This window comes from Mya arenaria, chromosome 9, assembly GCF_026914265.1.
Source record: "Mya arenaria isolate MELC-2E11 chromosome 9, ASM2691426v1".
NCBI lineage: Eukaryota > Metazoa > Mollusca > Bivalvia > Myida > Myidae > Mya > Mya arenaria.
In genome coordinates this window covers 28,150,060-28,174,469 of record NC_069130.1, presented here as the reverse complement: position 1 = coordinate 28,174,469, position 24,410 = coordinate 28,150,060, and the positions used below count along the sequence as shown (strand labels likewise).

Below are 24,410 nucleotides of genomic sequence, written 5' to 3'. Positions count from 1 at the left end.
TTTTTTATGAACGTATCCACATTTTTTGCCCCGCCGGAATACAACTAGGCATATCAGGGACTATTTAGACTGCAGGTGTATCCAGAGAGGTCCGAATTTGACAGGCCCTGACAGACCCCCACCCCAAAAATGGACTTGGCCAGATGTTTTTTTCATAGTTGTTTTTTTTGATACCCAGAGCACCACTGACCCAAAATGTTTGACATAATTTCACTGCTCCTGTAGTGGAATTCAGACATCATAGTTTACAGTTTGACTTCATCCTCTGGATGTAGCCCAACTGCCACCAACACCCACCCACCCCATGGTTGGGGAAAGTAATTGATAAGAGGCATTACATGTCATTATAAGCAAGTCTGCGATCGGTGAGTCACAGAAATAATTATTGCTGCAAACTTCCAATTTTGCTGACTTTTGAGAGATATTTCACAGCTAAACAACATTGCTCCATCTATTCCATTAAACAACGATCAGATACAGAAAATATACCTCCCCCCTTATTGGTTACAAATCATACAAAAATTGACTTTTATCTCAAATCTGCCCCTGAATTACGATCATTTTCCAATCATGCCGGGCGAGCAGAATTCTTTACGATGTCGCTGGTTTCAATTCCCTATGCAGCATGAAAACATATTTAGTAAAATTATCCACAGGCGAAGTCTATGGTATAAAGTGAACAGGATGAGTTTTTTAGCATTTGTCTTACCCGAAGCCCCCCTTAGGGAGCCAGTTTGTATTATTTATATTCCCCGATTCGAGACTTTGATCTGCCCAAGGTAATAACGGTTATATTAACTGTCAGAATACTCGCAATCGTTGAAGCCATAAACAAAATCATATCTGTGAAATGTGCTTCTTATTTGGCAATAAATTTGCAAAATATTTACAGCTTTTTGTCAGTTATGTTTTCTAACATGAGAAGCGCATCTATGGGTAATGTCATAAATTAAAAAAAAAAGCTCCAGGTTTTCTTCAAGTCTTTAAGGTATCCGTTGTACAATAATTTAAGATTAATATGCCTGGGGACCCCTCATCTTTTTGGCAATAATTGAAAGGGTGCAATGGAGTCATCTATAATCAACAATATATTTTTCATATACAATTAAATATATCAAATACCCTCTATGACTATGTACCTTGTGGGTATACATCTCAAATAAAATTATGTTCTGTTCTGGTCAGTTCTATTGTTTCGTCAATATTTTTTTTAATCACAATAAAAAAAAATGGGTTTTTTTTAATCACCACTAAGAAAATTGACACAGACCATTTCAACTCTTTGTTTTGAATATAATTACTTCTCACAAATATTAATTTAAAAAAGAGATCATCACTCCGTGCATCGATATGATGAACGCAATTTTAATTAAAGTACTGCAAACACAGTTTTGTTCTTGAAAATTGGTCATCTTGCTTTTGACTTCAGTTGTAATAAAGAAAAAAATAACAAAATGTGTTAGAATTAACCTCATGTAATCATGTTTGGGTTATTTAATAAATAAAATATTTATAAATTTAATTTATAAATATTTATACATCTTTTTTTTAGCTTTTCAGTAAAAAAAATGTTTTTATAAATGGAAAAGAAAACAAACTGGTTTTACCCCAAAAATATGAAAATAGGCATGAAAAAATGTCCAAATAATAAAGGAATATGAATAAATTTGAAGAAACAATAGAACAGAACAGAACATAATTTTATTTGACATATACCCACAATGTACAATGGTCATAGAGGGTATTTAATATATTTGTCATTAAAAGTTCAGAAGGTTGATAATGTTCACTTAAAGAAGCTTTTATGAATATGGAACCAGATACCTTAAAACCTTGGTGATACTTTATGACTTTGAGAGGACAATTTTATGGGGAAAACCTTTCTTCATACATGAAAATAAAGTAATATTCAGGCATGTAAATCAATTAACGTGACAGCAAATTATAACTATACATGACTTGGCTATTAGATAACAAGTGTCAGTGTGTGCTCGGTCATTACGCTTCCTATTATTTTAAAAACTTTAGAGAAATGATAATAGACCAGGCTGAAAATGTCTTCAGTGTTTGTCAAAATACCCATCGCTCGTTGTTTTCGACTTGAGTAATGGAAGCCTGCATTATGATTTTATCTTAATATCTTATAAATCATGCGACGTATAAAGACCAAGAATATGGGGCTGTAGGATCTTGCGCAATTTCATTGCTTAACAATGACATTTACAGGCTAGACATAGTTTAAGATAACCAATTTACTATTATATGTGAATTTAAGATCCCTGTTGACCCCATTTTTTTTTGGTATCATTTGAAAGGATTTATGAGAAGAAAAAAATCCATAAAAAAATGAGAGGACACGAATCCGTAATTTTTTTTTACCAATATCGTTTTAAGAAACATGTAGCATTTCTGTCCTTAAATTAAATGGCAAAATGCAAAACTGCACAATTATACAAAAATGCAAAACATTACCCCAAAATTAACATCTGAAACCCATATTATTTTGTCCTTAAAAAATGGCAAAATGGGACGTTGATATAATAAACAAAAAGTCAAAAAAAAATATTGATAATGCATTTTATGCCATTTACTTTATATAACAGTACTCAGAAAGTAACATTTTTTCAATTGGTACCAAAATTATATAGTTACCAGACTTACGAATTTAGAACTATTTTGGCTCACTCAAAGAGATGACCAGCATATTTGTAAATCAGTTATACCTAAACAATTAAGAACTGACACTGACCAATTATTATCTAATTACATGTAACTATTAAAAGCTGTGTTCAGGTTACAATCAACCTTTTAATAAATTCCATCAGCATTTCGGAGCATGGCAAAATAATTGTCTTGTGAGAATAATTAATGGCTGCTGTTAAATTATTCAGTGACAGTTTCGGTTTTGTATATTCTAGAAAAACCAAGAGTTGAAATAAAACAAAAAGTAACTGATGCACGGCCACTACTTGGCCAATAAATCTGTCAAATATTCCGTTTGTGACCAACAAATTGAAGGAAACAAGGGGAAGAAAAAAACTGCAAAAAATGTTTACAGAAAACAAAGACCGTCCAATCAATGGTTAACACCCCATAAATTTATCGTATCTAGGAGATCAATGCATTTTACATGAGCGTCGACACAGTAAACTCCGTAACAAAGTTTCAAATTGTCATGAGATCTGAGTATATATCTCTCCCAGTGTCCCTGTAATTGTAACATACGGTTTTCACCACCGGAATTACTCCTGTGAAGTTGCTATAACAGTTTGTCATGAATTATTGATGCTCAATCATTCTCGGGAAGCTTACAGAGAGATAGGGTTACATTATACCAATAATAGATTAACATTTATTTGCATTCATCTATGTTACATAATGCGTGACTATAGACAATTTCATCATTGATTGCATTTTATATTAACAAGAGCAGCACAAGGACTTGCCAACTCTGTGGGGGGTTTTTTAAGTAAAAATGGAGCATTACTTAACAATCGATCATTAAAGCTAATTTTAGTTAAAACTGGACATTGTTGATCATAATCATCAAAGCTAATTTTAATAAAAACTGCACATTGTTGACAATCATAAAAGCTAATTTTAGCTAAAACTGGACATTGTTGACAATCATTAAAGCTAATTTTAGTAAAAACTGGACATTGTTGTCAATCATTAAAGCTATTTTTAGTAAAAACTGGACATTGTTGACAATCATTAAAGCTAATTTTAGCTAAAACTGGACATAGTTGACAATCCTTAAAGCTATTTTTTTGTAAAAACTGGACATTGTTGACATTCATTCAAGCTATTTATGCAATACTGGACATTGTTGACAATCTTTAAAGCTAATTTTAAAATATAAAGCATATAAAGCATTTTTCTGGCATGCTCTTCAGTAGTATTGACCATTATTCCTTCTCTTTTTATATCTTTATAAACCTCTATGTCTCCAGTTTATTATCATATATTCATTTTCGTATATTTTACACTTACCCTCAAAAAGCTGTCGAGAGATCCGTTGGCCATGTACTCAGTGACAATCATGATTGGGCTTGCTGAAATACAATTATTTTGATTATTTGATTAAAAAAGAAGCATATTCATTTTCAACTGAAATAAAATTGATTACTAAGTCAGAAGTATTTTGTTTCCTGTAGCCATATGGATTTAGCTTCGCTTTACCAGCAGGTAAATTTCAGCTAAGCTTTGCATTCATAGGCTTACATATATTAATAACGATATTAAAAAATCTGTGTAGAATATCATTATGTTATCTATCTGTGTAAAATAGCGATGTCTAAAGATAATTATGCGTAATATATCATATTGTTATCTATCTGCGTTAAATTGTGATGCTATATGTCTCTTGTTTAATGTCTGAAAGGCCTTGAACCATATGCCTTTAAATTGGTGATGTTCAAATGATCGATTATAATCATAGATTGATTAGTTGGTCCTGAATTTGGCGACAATCAATTGTCATTAGTCATAATCGATCATCGATTCAACTGGCGAGTTGTTTTTCTTCTTTCTTCTCATTATTTTCGATTCAACTGGCGAGTTGTTTTTCTTCTTTCCATTAATTATTTTTGTTTGGTAAATTTGCAAATTTTCTCCTTTTAGTTCATCTATGCATTTGAAAGTGTTCAGTTGTAATTGCGTACAATATGGCGGCTAGCAACAACAATACTAAATAACTTAAGAATTACGAGTAATTGTACAGAATAAAACTACAATTAAGGTTTTGTCAAAAAACGATTTTACTTCAATCAATAATCCTTTACTTGAGTGGAACTGATTATCGATAGTCAAACTGGAACCGACTCCCAACACTACTCTTGATAAGTTTAACTCCCTGAATTATTGCCTACTGGGATTGCCCAAGTAGGTTTCATTGTATTACTAAACCAAGAAAATAAAAAAATAAAAATATGCGGAAAACTGGCATACATTTGTCAAAAGTTGGCAACCACTAGGACAACTATATCAAGTTTATAGGTTCGTCTGTCTATGAGCAAATTTCTCATCTGACAATCTCAAGTAATACTCATAATTCTCATTTAGCGTCTTGTCTGCATTGCAAACAATCATGTTCAAGGCCGTAACTCGTCTCTTGTCGCACTCCATTCTTCAGCTGAACGGCCATAACTTGCAATTCACTGTCTGACTCCAGCGTAATGCTCTTTATGTCACAAAAGTGAGCTGACACATGGGAGTGCTAATTGAAACAAACTACTTTCCAAATTTGGTGAAACTTGACTGAGTGGGTGCATTTGTGGCTGCGCATTAAAGTTGTTGAAAATATTCACAAAAAGCCTGGAGCAAATTACAAGGTAAAAACTTTTCCAATCAGAATTGTCCCATCAAACATTAAACAGTTTCATTAAGAAACCACACTTCTAGCACAAATCAACAGAATTTCATAATTAAAACACTAACGAAACATTTAATGAGCCTTTTAAGAAAGACTCGTATAGGAGTCTTCCCGTTAACAGAAGTTTTTAAAGACTGTTAAAAATGATAATAAAACTTACATATACCTTTTGTAACGACCCCTTCTAAAAAGATCACATTCGGGTCATCAAATTGTCCCATAATGCTCGCCTCTGTGAGAAAGTCCAGTCTATTTTTATCCGTTGCCCCGGCCTTGAGGGTTTTTATAGCGACAGACATTTCTGGGCGACTGGGCACACGCAACTTCCCTTTACAGACATCCCCAAACTCTCCTGAAATTAGGGTCAAACAGAAATGTTAGAAATGACTGAAGAATACATGAGCATCAAAACTGAACAGAATTGAAACTCTTGAACAACGCTACTGTGTATGATAAAAGCATATTTATGATTTTAATCTACTTTTGTCAGGTCATTATCATATCAAAAAAAAAAAAAAGGAAAAATATGCAATGCAGAGAAATATATACATTTTTTAAAGGGGCTATACAATAGATGGTTCAAAACTCGGCAAATTAATTATTTCCACAAATAAATGCAACAATCATGTTGCTGTCTCATCTCTGTTTCCTGGTTAACAAATAGCGCAAAATGGTTTCCCAGTTTACATCATATCTCTTTTTGAGTACAGATAAATATACCAACACTGTTGCTAAGCTTACTGGAATTAACAATCCCCAGTTAATTTTAAATTGAAAAAATACTTAAAACTGCAAAATATGCATGTGTCGTAAGCAATGTGATACATCAGTAAATAAGACTCAATGCATTGTACATTGAACCATCTAGTGTCTAGTCCATTAAAATTCAATTTTGCGCCACTAAACACTCATAGGTTGTTTGGCTACTTACTAAATTACATGCCACCCAAAAAAAAATTAACCGCTTGTGAGATAATGTTTTGCTTTTGTTTCTCATTGAACAGTTCGAAAGTAAAATCTTACATCGCTACCACTACTACCGCATGCTCAACTTGACACCAGTTTATCTTAGAAAAGGAATGCATTATTGATGAAATATGAGCCTAATATCAAAAACAATGAAAGTAAATAAATAAACAATCAAGGGCCATCATTTGTGTTTAGGATAATATGGAGTTATGTAACCTTATTGTGTGATTAGCATGAACAACTGTGTATAAAGTATGAATTCTATTGAATGAACAGGATTGGAGATCTGAGTAAAAACTCCAAGTCCCCAGCTAAATCTTAAACCAAACATAGGTATGAAGTAGATTTTAATGAAGGGTAAAGGAGACGCAAGTGCAAATCACAACTTGCCCTAAACTTCAACCAGATGCTGAGGAAGCCTCCGATGCCATGGTGAGTAGTCAAGCCCTCCTTATTTTTCTCATTTTCAAACAAATTATGTTCCCATTTGTATTGTCTTTACATACCTCCACCTATGACTGACTCTATAATGATGTGTGAGGCATCAATCTCTCGTGTAAATTCTCGCACAGCCTGATTCGGGTCTTCGTACGTATGCGGGTCCACGTAACTCTTGATTGTCCCAGACGGTTGAAACAGTGGTACCGTCACTGAAACAAAGGGAGGTTATAGTGTTAAAGGGAGGTAAAAAAATCCGATTTTGCAAATATCGAATGAATATGTTTGTGTGAATTTTTTTAATTACATGGAAGACTTCAGTGAAAAAATGATTATCCTTATTATTTCATTAAGCAGATTATATCATATAAATTATATCAAAAGAGGTCAAGCCATAATTGAGTCAATTGGGCGTGGGGTGACCTTGAAGTACTCTAAAAACACACATTTATGTCAAAATGTTCCAATTAACATAAAAAGAAAATGTGAAAAACATAAGATCTAGCTTTTTTTTTTTATTTCATCCCACTGAATGTTTAAATGAAATTGTTCCTTTTTATACCAAAATTAAACAGAAACAGGAGTTCATGAAATATAATGATAAAATTATTTCAAACAAAATATTTTTTATGAAAGAGCATTAAGAAATTGTCAATGTACATTGCAATGATTCAAAGTTAAAACAAAATTAATCACAGCAAATGCCAGAGTAAACACAGTAAACATTAGTTTTTGTTAGAACTGATTTAAGCCCAAAACGCCAAGTGCTTCTCATTTTCATATTACAATATTAAAACAAATAATAAAAGTACTAAATATGAACTACATTTGTACATATCTATGGTTACAATTTGCTAATTTAATCTATCTCATGAAATACAACAAAAAAACGTCATGATATATTTTCTTACTTGGAGAAAACATAAAAATATGTTGAATATTTACGATTACATTTGTGACAGAAACATAGCATAAAATCCCCAGTTGGTGTCCCAAACAATTTGAACATGCACTCCAGTGTTCCAACCAAAATGATAGCTGTGCACAGCAAACATTTGCATTTTGTAATGGTTGAAGGTTGCTATTATGTACTTACAAAAATAAATGGTTTGATGCAATGCAGTTGAAGAACCATTTATTTTGTGTAAGTACATACCAACCATCTTTGACCTTTTTAGTGGTCTACGTTTCATTGTGTAAACTACCTACTTGACTGGCCAGCCACTGTTTATGTCTATTGATTCACCTGATTTAAATCAACAACAGCTGATTTACTGAAATAAATGTTCTCAAAAACTTGAGAAATACTACCTTTTCATTGGATAAAATAAAATGTTGACCACTAAAATAGGTAAAATGCATTTCTGCAACGCACCCAAAATTATAAAACTGTGCAGGGTATTTACTGGAATAGTAATTTTCTGAAAATGATTAGTATAGGTAAATATTTATAATAATTTCTAGTAAGCAGAAAGTTAGAGCCAGTTGAGTAAAATGTTATATGACATTAACAACAGATTTATCGAAGACAGATCCACGTAGTACAATATTGAGCCATCATATAGACAAACGTATGACAAAATATTGTATGATCAAGAAATTCCATTTGATGTTATGGTATTTTCCCAAAGTGATTTGAAAAATTTACATGCAAATTTTGTATAATTTGAAAGAGATTATAAATACAATAAGTTTGATAAGATGGGGCATGTCTTTAACTGACATTCAAAATATGAATAAATCAGTAGAGTTTTAAACTAGCAAATACAGATATCTAATATTGCTGACATGTTTAAACTTTGATATGCTAATATTATTTACTAATAAAATAAAAAAAAAAAAAAAATTGTTATTTTAATTATAAGAAATCTTCTACACTACAAAAAAAAAAATCTTATAAAAAAAATGATAATAGCAAAGAAAAATCCAACTTAATGTAAAACTTGTTATCCCTTAAATATTTTATAATTCATTAAGAGTTTTTTGTTAGTCTGGAGAAATACAGATATATAACAGAATACAATTAAACGTAAGGGTAAAAGATAATGTGGTAAACCATAAGAAACCCAATTGATATAAAAAATAGTGAATTAGCCAAAAAAGTAAACCAATTTAACAAGTACCTTTTGGAATTGATACAGAAGTCACTGACAAAATCAAAGAGAATTTTTTGGGTATAAATCATAGTAAAATTTCAACAAATTTTTCAATATCCTTAATTTTTACATAATTATTTCTAAATCGACCCCATACTTCACATCCATCTACTTTGCAATCAAAGGGAAACAACTACAACATAGACAAGCAAAGGGAAGCTACTCTTACTGACTACTACATGTTTCCTCTCAAAGGGAAGTTACTCACTTGATCCGTTTAAATGGATATCTAATGGGGGGCAGTGCAAAACTAGAGGGAGAAAAAAATACATGATGCCCGCAATGAAATGATCAATGAGGTACTTTAAATATACTTAAGGGAATTTTTGGATCAAGTAAGCATTTGTTTCTATCAAAATGCTCCCAGCAAAATTCAAATTTAATTGCTGTTAATTTGCTGAACGAATTTCTATAACCTCTGCAGTTGTTATCATTAAAGTATTTTGTTATTATCTATTTACGATCAAGCCAAAGCAAAAGCTATCTGGCAAGCACTGGTTATACTTAAATACATACTTCATCCAAAAGTTAGAAATTTGCAAACAAGCAAATAAGGAGCTCAATATTGCAATCCACCAACAACAAAATATGATGATGGAGGGGGACAGACCATGAAAAGAAGCCAGCACTCTAATAATATTGTTTTGCTTTTTTGCCCTTAAAAGCATCAGAACTGGTACATCATAAATTGGTATGTTTTTAATGTTATTTTTACACATATTAATTGCTTAACCATATTCAAATCATACAATAAAATCAATCATATACACATGTATAATGAAGAAATCTTTTCATGGGAATTTGATTTCCAGAGGATTATAAATCACATTTTGGCCATAACCACAAGGAAGACTATTATCATACAGTTTTTAAAAATTAGAACATCATAATGTACATTTATCTATTTCATCAAATTATTAGACAGAAAAAATGTTATAACAATGACTACATCATGCCAACTGCTTCAATTTGCACTGAATACAGCGGTGCTATTCATAGTAACATGTCATGTGACTTCCTGTTAGGTGACATGTAACAGTCTAGTGACTTACCATGGTGATATGGGCTGTCAATGTCGGAGTTCTTTCCATCCCTGTGTCTGTTCCTGAAGTGAGGAGACATGTCAATGATTTAAACAGGTAAGTAGGTTATTGTTATAATTAAACAACTTTCTAAAATGGAGATTTAAAGGGGCACATTATAGTTTGATGCCAAAAATATTTTGTTAATTTAAATCCATTATTATGTTTAAATAAATTGTAATGGTAAAAACTAAAACAAAGCATATCTATAAACATTTAAAGTGTATTTTATGTACATTATAATCTGTATCAGTTTTGACAATTCCTGCTCACTTTTAAGCTGTATTTTGTGACTTAAAGTACATGTGTGACAATCATTTATTTGTTGACAAACCCTACCAACACTCCAATGGCGAGCATATTGGAGAAAACAACTTGATGATATATACTAGCAGAAAAAAGAATTTGTGCATATTATCATGCACATGTTTTAAATGAAATTTGTCGAAAATACTGTCAAATCATTCAATGGTTCATTACAAGGTGCATATCTGAATCATTGATACATAAATATATTTACATTCATCTTAAGTCCTTTTTATAGTTGACCTTCATATTGTACAACATGCAAGTAGTTATGATGTCATTGTTTACTTCTGATTGGATTAGCGTGACATCATTTAACAAATGATATAGGTCGTTACAAAAATCAGCTCTTCTTTTATACAAATGTATGTCAGATCTACATGTAGGTTATTTAAAATATATACATGAATGTAAAAAACAATATTTAAAGAACACAATAGAAAATGATGTCAAATACTAGCCCATAACTTCTTACACCATTCCCAACCTTTTAATGAGAATGAAGATCATAATTCCGGCTATCGCCATACACAGGGTCACAGCAACGATCGCTCCCACAATAATCACCGTTGTTGGGCCCGGCTCCAGCTCTTTTTCTGACTCTGAGAAGGTAAAAGTGTACTCAGTTGAATGTAATGAAAATAATTTCTTATTGCACAAGTAAATTGAAGAAGATTGGCAAGATTACAAATTTCCAAATCCTCTATGAAGTGGTCAAATAACTTCTCCGCTTCTTAGGATGTATAATGACAATATTTGAAGTTGTAGCTTGTCTTAACCAAGAAGAAACTATAATTCCATGAATCAGCTGTGTTGCCTATGCGAAGGCCTCTCATTTGTCTTGTAAAGGTCACCTTTAACTTTGACCTACTGACCCAAAAAATTCATGTCATGCACTGACGATGACCAATGTGCGTACCAAGTTTAAAAACTCCACTACATTAGTCATTCCAAAGAAATTGATAGGAAACAAGAGTGACGTTGACACCATCAGGATGCCAGACAAAATAATCCCTATTTTTGCCTGCAATGCTTCGCACGCGACACAAAAACCTTTTCATTAAAGTTTAAAAGGAAACAATCAAATTAAAGCTAAGTATAACTTAAAATCTAATCCAAATAGACAAAAGACAAAATCTTTTCATGTAAGTATATAATTTTCATCCAATATTTCTAATAGATGCATTTTGTTAAAATTTATACACAGCAAATGCATTTAATTGTGTAATCTACATTTATTATTTATTTTTGATGCAAATATGTGATGTGCAAAAATCAGTTATAATAAAAAAGCAATAATTTTACTGAGTTAAGATTTCACTACAGCCAAACTGCCTATTTTTATAAGATTTCTGTCTGCATAATCTTTTAGTTTCATATTAACGCTTCACAATCATCATACCACAAAATGCTCATAGTCATTAGTAAATCATGGAGTCAGCAAAACGTTAATTTTCTTCAACCATAGGAGAAACAGTAAGTATTAAAAAGACCTGACACCAGCCTAGTAATGTTTTTTACCTTTAACTTCAACTGTAGAAGAATTGTCTAGAGTGACAACAAGAAGTAAGGTTTAAGTTAAACAAGAGCGCCACAGAGCGATCACATCTGTTTTCATTTTCACAATGATTTTTGAGTCGTGGCAAAGGTTAGCGTTTATTGCACGACAGTGACAATGGTTTTTGAGTGAAAATCGTTTTTGAGTCGTGGCAAAGGTTAGCGTTTATTGCACAATACTGACAATGGTTTTTGAGTGACAATGGTTTTTGAGTTGCTGCAAAGGTAGGCGTTTATTGCACGACAGTGATAATGGTTTTTGAGTCATGGCCAAGGTTAGCGTTTATTGCACAACAGTGACAATGGTTTTTGAGTCGTGGCAAAGGTTAGCGTTTATTGCGCAACAGTGACAATGTTTTTTGAGTCGTGACAAAGGTTCAAGTTTTTGAACAAACAACAACACAGCCTCCGTTCTTCACCGCCAATCTTGGAAAAAAAACACTCATGATTTATATATCTAAAGTTATTTCATTAATAGCTAAAAAAAATTGCATGACAAAGCCAACAGCGCTGCTGACACCAAGGCTACCACAAAAGCCCGACTTCTTTCTTTCAAAATAGACAAGCTAAAAATATCTGATCTAAAAGCATTGATAAAGGATACTTTTAAATTAAACTGTAAGTTTGCATCCTTAATGATTGATTTCGAACGAAAAAAAGGAAATTAAATAGGCAATTTTAGATTATATATTTCACAGAGGATAATATAAATTCCCAATCCAACACATTTTCCATTACATATAAGGATATATATTTTAGAGTATAATAATATTTTCCATTCATAACCAAAATTCATGTCATTCAGGTAATATGAGCTGGTTTACATTCAATCTCGACTAAAGTTAGTTCTACAGACGATGCTAAATGAAACATTTTCTTGAACATACCAGAGGAAGTAATATTGTCTGTTGTAGAAGCTATAAACATTTGCAAGAAAGTTATAATGTAAAATATAGCTTTCTTTTTGTCTGGTGTAGAAGCTATAAACATTTGCAAAGAAGTTATAACGTAAAATATAGCTTTCTTTTTGTCTGTTGTAGAAGCTATTACCATTCGCAAAGAAGTTTTAATGTAATAGATAGCTTTCTTTTTGTGTATACAGTTATGTTAATAAAAAGATACATTTATATTGTGTTACATGCAACATAAATTTGTAACCCCAATTATAAATTTTAAAAAATAAATGTGAATACAAAACATGCTTGGTTGACACATTGTGTATAAACTCTTTTAATTCAGGTTACATCAACATAAACGCAAAATATAGAAGTGGATTAAGAAATGATAAAAACAGTTGTGGAGTACAAAATGATACATACGATATGGGGTCCTTGTTGAGGCGAAGAAAGGAGAACTAAACTCTCCCCAGCCCTTGCTTGTCTGCCCCTTAATCTGAAAAATAAAACAAAAAGAGTAACCTTTTCTGAAAGACACAAATATGTCAAGGATTTTTTCCAGTCCTGAATACAAAATAGTTTTCTACCTAAAAGAGTTCAAGCAATATATGGGTCGTCTAAAGATTGCAATTTCAAAAGCCACTTCATAAAGTTGAAGTAAATTTTCAAGTCATCAATAACACGTTGGCATACATAATTTATCAACAGAGAGAATTAAATTATTTTCTTATTATTTTACATAGATAATACCCTAAGGACACTTTAAGAATATCAAAAGCTCAGCGCGAGACAGCAACCTATTTCTTTCTATTAAAAACGCAGTTACAATTGTTTTTCGCTAAGACTTTGATATGTAAACTGTTCATTTCACTTATGAAGAAGTAGAAAATTTACCGAACAAACAACAGTAAAAATCTATATAATTCCTTTGAATTACGTCTGTCTGAGTTTCAAATAGTATAATATGGTTTGGCTTGCCTTCCAAAACATCTAATACGATCATTTCTATCACAATGAATTCCCATTCCCCCGTTTTTATGCTGTCTGTTTTTATGTCATCCTGGTATGAAAAGCGGCAATAATTCAATTTATGTTTCCATTACAAGAGAGCTATTCATTCCCAAACAAGGCCGTCCATTTCCACGTTTTCCTAAAATTCGACTGACGATGTAAGAGGGAATCTGTAATGGTGCTATTCAGTTCAAAGAGAGAGAACGGTTTATGAATCCCCGTAAATGGACAGAACATAATTAAATCCTACATAGCCCACATATGGTTCGTTCTCATACCCACCTGACACAATAGGACTTGATTTACAATACTGCTTTCCTATTAGACCTATTCCGGTTTCGTGCTAATCAAATCTATGCGATATGTATGATAGTAATGATTTATATAGAAAAATGAGAATATAAGAATTTTAGAACTTGATATAAAGAATTAATAGGAAAATAATGATGCATATAAGAGTTTTAATAAAACCTAATGTTGTTGTTTGTTGTTGTTGTCATGTTGTTATTTCTGTTGTTGTGGTCATTGTTGTTGTTGTTGTTGTCATGTTGTTCTTTCTGTTGTTGTGGTCATTGTGGTTGTTGTTGTCATGTTGTTATTCTTGTTGTTGTTGTTATAATTGTTGTTGTTTTAATTGTTGTCATTATTGCTGTTGTTGTGATTGGCATCATCATCACTGTTGATCTTGTTGTTGTTGTCATTGTTGTTTTTTGTGTTGTTGTTGTTGTAATTGTCATTATAGTTATTATTGTTATAATTGTTGCTGTTGTTGTTATAATTGTTGTTGTTGTTTTAATTGTTGTCATTATTGCTGTTGTTTTGATTGGCATCATCATCACTGTTGATCTTGTTGTTGTTGTTGTTGATAAGAGCTAACGTATTCATTTATTCCATTAAATCAATTATTTTTTATGACCAAACTACTTCATGAATGAACTTCATCCTTAACATGCTCATCATACAAAATGGACATTTTCAATTTGAAACATCTCTCTAGCTGAACTTTAAAAACAAACTAATGGCTGGTCCCTACCCATCAATTTGTGTTGGACCTTTCCTGGAAAGTAACAAGATGTGGGAGACAATTGAATTAGCCTACAGGAGAAGTTATTAGCAAGAATTCTTATCACTTCAGATGTCGGCCATTTTCAAATTGGACATTGAAAAATATTGCCTTCGACATAACAACATTCTGCTCCATTGGGAAATGGAGGTAGATTTAGACTGTTGCTGAAGGGTACAAAAAAATCACATTTATAAATATGTCCTGTTATGAAAATGAGTCGTGTGAAGGAAAAAGAGACATATTCCATTTCGTTATATTTCTTGCCAAAAAAAAAGCAGGCATTCATAGCTATGTTTGCTTATTTTCAAAAAGACTAATCCATTCAATTTCATATATTGTTATAAGTTTGTTTTGTAGTCCTCATAATCACATGATTAAAATTCGTTTTAGTTGTTTATGCAAATTTAAGTCCAGACCAGACGCATTTTCTGAATCAACATCACATATTCTAATCAAATGCTTCAAAATTAAAGATACTCTTATAACACATCTCTTCTTTTGCAGACAATTGAAATCAACAAGAATTAAGTCCAGTTTAATTTCTACACTTGAAATTATGCACTAGGTGACTCATATTTTTTCTCCTACCAAATGTTTTAAAACACAACAATTTAAAGACAATGAACTTGTTCATCCTCGCGTAATATCACCTAACTAAAGTCGACTAGCTTTTCCCCTCCAAAAGCGTAAACAATTAAATTTAAAAACCGTGAACTTTTTCACCCCTATGTTGCATCCCTTAGCTTATTTCCCATCATCTGGAGTTTAGATTACGCTATATTTCCATCCAATACATTCAACATAATTCTATTTTCCCTGTAAAAAAACTATGACACAGGGTCCCAGAGAACACCAAATCAAAATTCAGGGAAACCTCTGTCATCCTAATACAATCAGTGATCAAATACATCTAAATTTTCCAATTTTAATATGGAAATAACATGACATTTCTTCAGTCAAACATGTGACTTTGAACTACTAGAAGCATAGAGTAATTAAACCATTAAGGAGAATAAATCAGCGAGGTGACTATAAAAATGCGAGAAATTGAAATTAATCTAACTTGTAACTGGCTTTAATTGCTCATATTATCCTTCTTCGGGAGACAATAACTTCAATAAGCTTGAATCTCTGACAGATGTTGATTCCAAAATGGGAACATTGATGTGTCCTCAGTGAGCACAAGATGTATATTTCTAGGTGAACAGTGATCTAGTTGATGTTCAAGCCCAGATAAATTGAATTAAAGTTGTAAAAAACTGTATGTGAATAATTTCCATGGCGTCTCCTGTATGGCGGAATTTAACAAAAAAAATTGATGGCGTCTGTCATCAGATTTATGTTAGTACATAAGAAAGGACTGTGCGTGTGCATTTATGACCAATTTCTAAAAATAAGAAATTGACTAGATTCAGTACAAATATGAAAATATTTTATGCAAATTTTTATCAGAAGTTTTTCATAGGCCTCTTATATGAGATTTATCAGCGTTCAAACCCCTCAAATATCTCTAATCCATAATAAAACAGCTTGTATTTCAACCACCACCGGACAAACTAAAAATCATGAGCAAATCAGCCATATAACTCGTCTTAAACAGTTTTCAATCTATTCCAATACACATCACACTGATAGAATTCGAGCCCACTGGAATATTGTAAAGCCAGCCAATGTCGCGTACGACCGATTTATCGCTCCAGAGCCTCCATTTACATGTGTAAAAGGGGTACACAGGCTTCAATATGAAAATCACCAGTAATTTCTGTATAAGCCAATTGCGGAACTGAACTTCAAAGGGATATCTTGCGGCCACGTGTTTGCCAGCGTTTGAAGTGCATCCTGGGACATACGTGCATCAGTGAACTCGATGAATTTAATGAGTTTTCTATGAGAGGCAGCACTGTAATTATTAAATAACATCGGCCATGATCCTATGTAGAATTACGAGTTTTCAGTGCCAAGTCTATTCGTCAAAATCTATAAAAGATACACGACGATTTATGGGATTTGCTCTTTTCACCAGACAAAATTATGTTAAGGGAGGAAAGAACATATTTTGCATGGAAGTTATTTCAAGCAAACTTATTAAAATTAAAGGCCTTTTTTTAAAAAGGAACTTTTAAACTGTTCTGGCATATAATGTAAAAAACATTAACACAATAGCAATTTTTAGATTGTCTGTTTCTTAAGTATAGACAAGATGTGTGTTAAGTTAAGAAAATCTTCGAGAGTTTTACTCTTGAAAGGAAACCTTTCCATTAAAATGTTAATACACAAACCTTTTAAGTGCTAGAAAGCGTTCACCAGTTCATAGCATTAAGGAATATCCTGCATCAGGGAGATTTTAAATAGGACTTAAGCCATAAAAGTGGACAACATTTCGTAAGATTTTGTGGGAAAACGTTCTAATACTATTACATGCTTGTGTGCACTGCCTTACAAGATATTTTCCACTAATTAATTTCTCGTTAATGGCATTACAAATCTTCCCAAAGACGTCCTAAAAAGGAGAGATTTGCACAAGCTTCTGATTTGGTGAGGACAGAGGGACAAATGCATTTAGTTTCCATTTAAACTGCAGCTGTAAATTCCATTAATTCCATTACTATCAGCGTTCACTCTTTATTAGTTTCAGAGCAGCATTTTAGGTGGATTACAATAATAGATGCAGATATACATGAAAGAGATTGTCCCAAAACTTGAGCAATGTACGGAGAACCATTTCTAGCGCTCTTTTAAGTGCACATTGAAACTCTATTTGTATGAGAATGAATTCTTTTAAAACATAAACAACAAGGTTAATGGTTTCCCCGAGTTAAATTATCGTACTTAAAGCCTTAGATATCCATTAAAGGGGCTAGACACCCGATGATACAATTTCAAGAAAAAGGAAAATTGTCCAAAAATTACATAAAATTGACATTGTTGTGTACTTTGAATTCTACTTATAGATGTATAACATCGCTTACGACACGTGCATCTAAAGCAAGTTTTGCAAATTTTTCCAAATAGAAATTTACCGGGCTTGTTTACCACGTAAATCCCAGTAAGTTTAAAAATAGCGTTGGTATATTTATCTGTACTCATAAACAGATATGATTTAAACTGGAAAACCTTTATGACATACTTTTAACCGGTGAAACACAGATGAGACGGCAACATGGTTGTTGCATTTATCATTTTAATCATGTAAAATAATGTATTATTGACAATAGCTATTAAGCTTAATTCTTTAATATTCCAAAGAAAACCCATACCTGGTATTCATACTCTTTGTCTTTGATAAGGTTCTGGAAAGTGATGGAGTTTGTTTTCGTGAAATTGGACTGGGGCTTCTCACCGCGAAGAGCGTGGCGAACCTCAAACTGTAGGACTGTGTTCTCCGGGGTTTCCCCACCGCTCACCTGATCCAAAGGGAAAATTCTGAGGTTAGGTTTAACAATTATATAATAAAAATGACAGCAGTTTCTCTCAACGGACAGCGTGACAAAACTTAAGCTGTAGAACTGTGTTCTCGGGGGATTCCTTCCTGCTCATCTGATCAAAAAGGAAAATGTCTGAGATTAGATTTACCGATTATATAAAAAATGAACCGCAGTTTCTCTCAACGGACAGCATGACGCACCTGTAGGACTGTATTATCTGGAGATACACGCAGCCCACCTGTGGAAATGGAAAACAATGCGCTCTGGTTTATCCCCAAGAAAAGTGTGAGGAATCAAAACTGTAGGTGACAGGGGTTTCACAGCAAACACCAGCATAAATTGGAAAGTATCTGAGGTTAGGTTTATTGATTACATAAAGAAGGTCAGTCGCCTTCACTCAAAATAAACTGATGCACATCAAAATCTAGGACTGTCACTCTGGAGATCTATTGCATTTCACCTGTGGCAGCGGAAAAATATATAAAAAAAACAACAACAATCAAGTTATTCCCCTTGAATAGCTTAACGAACCATGAACTATAGGACTGTGTTCGCCGCAGTTGCTCAAAGCATTACCTGCAGGAAATGGAAATCAGGAAATGGGGAGGACTAAGGTTTCTCCTACTTAACACGAGATTCAGATTCTCGATGGTTTCTGCTGGGCAGAGGAATATTTGGAGTGGACTTGAAATATGATCAGCAGAATAATTCATTGAAATTTAACAATTTTCATAAACTGACTATTAATTAATCATTTGTATGAATCTTCATCAAATAATTTTACATAAGTCAGAAAATATGATCAACGGAAAAATTCATTGAAATTTAACAATTTTCATATATTGACCAGTAATTGATCATTTGTATCAATCTTCATCAAATAATTTACCATCAGTCAGAAAATTGGCCATGAACATTCTGAGTTACCAAACTTGCCACAATTCTGATGATTATAAGCCATACCTGCCACTGCAGAGCTATAAAGTTGTCTCCATAGTCAATCAGCTTGATGTCTTGTATCTCCGCAATTGTTGATTCCGTCGTAAACTCGTGCTGCACATATTTTGGCTGCAACTGACTGAGGACGGTGACACCGTTCTCAGCGTAGATCTTCACTGTGTACTTTGTGCTGGCCCGCAGGCCTTTCAACTCAACACTGGAAATAAAGGGGAATCAGTGTTGATCTTGAATAATGTAAATGAAAGTGTCACACATTTGGATAAACAAAACATCATCTGAATGTATCAAAGTTCATTGAGGGCTTCAAAAATCTTTCTAGGAGCAATATTGCTGTTCTGAACAGTTAAAAACATCTCTGCTATAGCATCATGCCAATGACTCTTCATGAAACGGCCCCATTGCCCATGACCTACCTGGTGGTGTTGAACCCCTTTGCCTTCGGACTATAGAGGACCTCACTGAGACACTGTGAACACTCCACACGGTACGTTGTGTCTGTCCGTCCTCCAAGCTGCTCAGGCAGTTGCCATGACAACTGCACTATCGTGTCACTGATGTCAACTACCTTCACATTCCTTGGGGCTGAAGGCGGCTCTAAAAACACGAGGGGTTATAATAAGTTGTAAGATTTTTTTTCAAATACAAGGGAGGTAACTGAAGAGTGAATGTTAACCCAAGGGAGATGATTTAGAAGAGGTTAATCAGACACTGTATTTCTAAGGGAGGTCATTCAGATGAGCATGCAATTTAGAGAAAACACGTATTTAAAAGGCCATTTATACAACAATGGAGGCAATATATTAATTGATTATTAGCCTGATAGGGCACACAATGTGAGAGCATAAAGGGGACGATTATTGTGCACCAAAGGGAGATAAATCCTAAAAGTATCTCCAGACTGATATCTTAATCAGCGAAAATTTTGGAAACAACAAGCCATTATGTTATATTGAAACAAGGCTTGTCCTTTAAAGAGTTTTAGTGCATATTCATAAAACGCCATTAGAAAATCATTACAAGCTCAACCATATGCATAAAAATTAACAACCTCCTACATAAATGGTAAAAGTTACATTTCATCATAACAGAGTACCTCTTTATACCCTCACCCACTTCCATTTTGCATTTTCATTTGCAGCAAAACAATATGAAAATGAGAACATTATGGGTTATTTTATATAAATATTACCATGGGGAGTTGTTAGCAGGGCGAGAGTAAAACATCATTATGAGCTGACATTAAGAATGTAACAGAACTTGGCCCTGATGTTTTTTTCTGTCTCAATAATTTTGAGAAATGCTGTGTTAAGCTCAAGGTTGTATCAGGTCGTCAGAAAGTGCTAAAGGACATTATAAACTCTCAATGCTCGGTCTAACAATATCATCTTGGGAAGGAATTGAAACTTGTTGCTGAAAAAAAAAAATCTTGCCATAACTTGTTGAAGAAAGTCCTTATAACAAGTGCTCTGGGAAATGAATACCAGTAAATCTGATGTCGTCGTTGTTTCTTAAGTTGAACAAGGGGTATACAATTATTGATTTAAACATTATATATTTTACAACAATTTTAAAGAAAGTTATGATGACTTATACTTGGTCACTCTCGTTGGCACGATGTTGCGCAAGAGTGTGGTCTTGTGTTTTGGCGGAAACCTGAGTACCCGTAGAAAAACCCACTTGTCCAGCTTGTTGACCACTTACCATATCTATATGTGCCCTGAGGCCGGAAATAGAACCTGTGTCGCCTTGGTACGCTAACCACTGCACTAACCGGACAACCAGTACAATTATTAAAGCTAATACAGTTATGGGCCTTGTGATACATGAGAAGATTGTGTCTGGCAACAGGTGCATAAAGTTTCATTAGAAATATCTATAATCTTGATCATTTGTTTAAGTTTTTGCGCATTTGCAAAACGAAGAAACAAAAGCTATCAGATTATCCCAACTTTTTTTTTCTTTTCTTTTTTTTCAAACTCAAAAAAGACAGCTAAAATATAGTCCATTATAAGCAAACTGTAATTCTCCGTATCCACTAGTCCTGAGTGACCTATTGACTATAATGTCTCATTAAAAGGCTGCGTACCAAACATTTGCACCTGCATAATTTGTGTCATAAAGTACAGAATTGTGGGATTTTCCAGAGTGTATTTCTTCGCCAAATTTATAGTTATAACACAAATAACTTAATAATGATAATAATGTCACATCTCTCTGTATGAAATGTATTTTTTGTAATATACGACTTGAGTCAGGCTACAGTTGTTACAGCTTTTTCACAATAGGGCTATTATCATTTTTTTCCGACCAAAATATTATATCATCATTATATCAATACATTTCGCGAGTGCAAATGTCAGCGCCAACTGAATTGACAGACAGTCTCCTATCACTCAATATTCTTGAATTGTATCAGACGTGGTGCAAATATGTTTTGTCATTAAAACATATTTTATCATTTTAATATCAACATTATTGTGATTATGATGAGAGACCTGATAAAATGCTATAAAGTGTTACAATTGCGACATATCATTGCGATGTCTTAATTGAAGCAATTTAAAGTCTGGAACATGATTTTATACATCATTATGTAAATTATTACTCGTGGCAGTGGTTTTAATTGCATATCAACGTTTTGATGGATATTGCATTTCAGCTATAAAACTTTGACAGACTCGATAAATATGTTCATTAAATGTAAAAAGCGAACAATTTAGATTTTTTTCTCATATTTTTGAGTTACTGAAAATATTTTAATGGTGCACTTTACCTTTATAAGTTCTGAAGGCTTTCTTCGTTTCCAGATTGAGAGAAATTACATAACACTAAACCTTTGGTTTTAAAGTTTACAAAATTGCTTTTCTTACAAATATATGTGGCAACGCGGACAGATAAATTTTATCGCCTTAAAAGTCACTAAATTTTTTATCACATTTGTTAAAAATATTGCTTTCTGTGAAAATTTTGAGTAATAAATTTCGATCTTACACTAAAATGCAACAAATGTTAAGTTTGTTTTAATTTTCATTTGGAGAAAAAAAAAGTCAATTTAATTTGTGTTATTTGGAAGATAAAATGCTTCAGCATGTAAAATTATAATGTTAATTGTGATATCATTTTGGTGAAGTAATTTCAAACATTTGCAACCAGGTGTTGTAAGAGCTTATAAAAGATACTTTAAATATTAAGAAATACAATAACCAAAACCTATAATTTAAGAGCAGTGAAAATAACTTCATTAAAAATAACATAATATTTCACCAAAAAAATAAAAAGAAAACACTTTCCTTTCTGACAAATTTTTGTGGCAACGGTTCGATGGACAAATTATATCACCTAGTCACTCTCATAAGATTTGTATCGCCTTATATGAACATTTTAAACTCATTTATCAGAGAGCATAACTCTTATATAGATCTTTATCAACAAAAACACGGCAATTCGTTTTTGAAATGAAACCTGACATTACACTGAAACTTGCATAAATTGGCCATCAGACGAAGCCCGTCATTTCAAAGATTTTGATTTATCGGTTTGTTTTTATATAATCTCTGTCCAACTTAACTCAAGTAGAAAAAAATCGGTAGAATATCATTAAAACATGACCACCCTCCCTTAATCTCACCTTTATATTGGAGTTGTGTATTTTGATGAATATTTCTAAACGAGAGCGAATTTAGGATTTACGCGATAGACTAACAAAGACAGACCTCAAATTATTCTTCGATAAAATCTTGATATTTTACTCCCGTTGTCAAATGTACAATGTATGCTCACAAATGACGACAATTTACAGCAATTATGTGTGTTAGTAATTAAAATGAAACGTTACGCCTCAAGATGTTAAACAGCGGCAAGGATTTTTATTACACCTATTGCCCTAATATGCTTAACATTTTTACAGGATAATGGAATCATATGCTTTGTGTGTAAAAGAATTTGTAATCCTATATAATTTTGATGTTTCATGATGAAATGTGCCCTGCTGATTTATTAAGTGTCACCCAATAGGTGTTGTTAAAACACACGATCAGTTGATAATTCAATTAAGCTTCAGGACAGGCATTAGTATAACTGTAAACAGGCATATATAATTAAACCCTGTGATAAAATTGCGTAATTTTAAACACTTTTTAATTCCGGGGGATTTTCATCCCCCTCCGGGAGACCGGGGGATGGGTCGAAATTCCGGGGGATTTTATCCCCCTCCGGGGGATATGGCATGTATGGTTTCAAAAATAAGCATTGAATTTAGGCTGCACACAGCATTGAAAAAACAGACAGTTTACTTAAATTCCGTCAAAGTTTGAAATACTAAAACTTTAATCGATAACGTATCATCAACACAATATAATATCATTTCAATCCCTTAAATTATTTGTTATAAATATGATTTATAGAAATCAACATGTTCCAAACCACAATAAATTATAAAAAAATACCGCGCAATATTTTCCGCAAATATTAAATGAAATATAAATGATAAAAACTTTTCCTAATTGTTTGTCCAAATATGACACATGAATGGCACATGTTTTTGTGCAAACATTTCTTTTTCATTTGGACGCAATAGAAAGCTTTTTAAGAATTTCGTGTATGAATATTATTTTGCCACTAAACTTGCACAAACAATTTTTATGTTCAGGAGTTAATTCTTCGACTCCATACAAAGTTGAAATGTAATTGAAAATCTTCTTTGAACAAATATTAGTTCAAAATTAGTATGAATGACTTTGCCGAGGTCATATTTATATTGAGAATTTATGAAATCCAAATATAGAATATTCAATAATAAGATAATAATGATTCTATCAGAAATGTACGAGATATTCAAGGTCATATATTTTTCACCCAGCATAAAGAGATATATTTATTTAAAAAAAATATATCGAGTCTGTTACCTTCATAATCATTATGTAGTAGAATCGTATGTTTTTGTATTACTGAAGCAACAATAATAATCACTGAACTTAGTGTTGGTGGGAATGTCTCCATACCACCCAGCTGTTATGCCTGAACAACTGTATAACCAACTTAAATTGATACAGCCTATTAATGAGTAAGTCATTCTCATACGAAACTTTTCAATTAAATAAAAATTTCGCCTGATTTCATTGGCTGAGACTTGGTTCAATTAAACATAATAATATACTATACTCAGCAAGAC

The 24,410-nt window shown here is 32.7% G+C and overlaps 1 protein-coding gene across 1 annotated transcript in view; it reads right to left on the bottom strand.

The window, feature by feature from the left end:
- Positions 1 to 24,410, bottom strand: part of LOC128246715 (ephrin type-B receptor 1-B-like) — a 109,050-nt gene that overhangs the window by 17,068 nt on the left and 67,572 nt on the right. Inside the window, exons 5-16 of the mRNA XM_052965088.1 lie at positions 19,654 to 19,834; positions 19,244 to 19,436; positions 18,113 to 18,259; positions 13,202 to 13,274; positions 12,770 to 12,799; positions 11,847 to 11,873; positions 10,813 to 10,927; positions 9,990 to 10,042; positions 9,146 to 9,187; positions 6,850 to 6,993; positions 5,535 to 5,726; positions 3,994 to 4,055 (exon numbers count right to left, since the gene is read on the bottom strand). Of these exons, the coding sequence (XP_052821048.1) occupies positions 3,994 to 4,055; positions 5,535 to 5,726; positions 6,850 to 6,993; positions 9,146 to 9,187; positions 9,990 to 10,042; positions 10,813 to 10,927; positions 11,847 to 11,873; positions 12,770 to 12,799; positions 13,202 to 13,274; positions 18,113 to 18,259; positions 19,244 to 19,436; positions 19,654 to 19,834 (1,259 nt within the window). The remainder of the gene's footprint in view (positions 1 to 3,993; positions 4,056 to 5,534; positions 5,727 to 6,849; positions 6,994 to 9,145; positions 9,188 to 9,989; positions 10,043 to 10,812; positions 10,928 to 11,846; positions 11,874 to 12,769; positions 12,800 to 13,201; positions 13,275 to 18,112; positions 18,260 to 19,243; positions 19,437 to 19,653; positions 19,835 to 24,410) is intronic.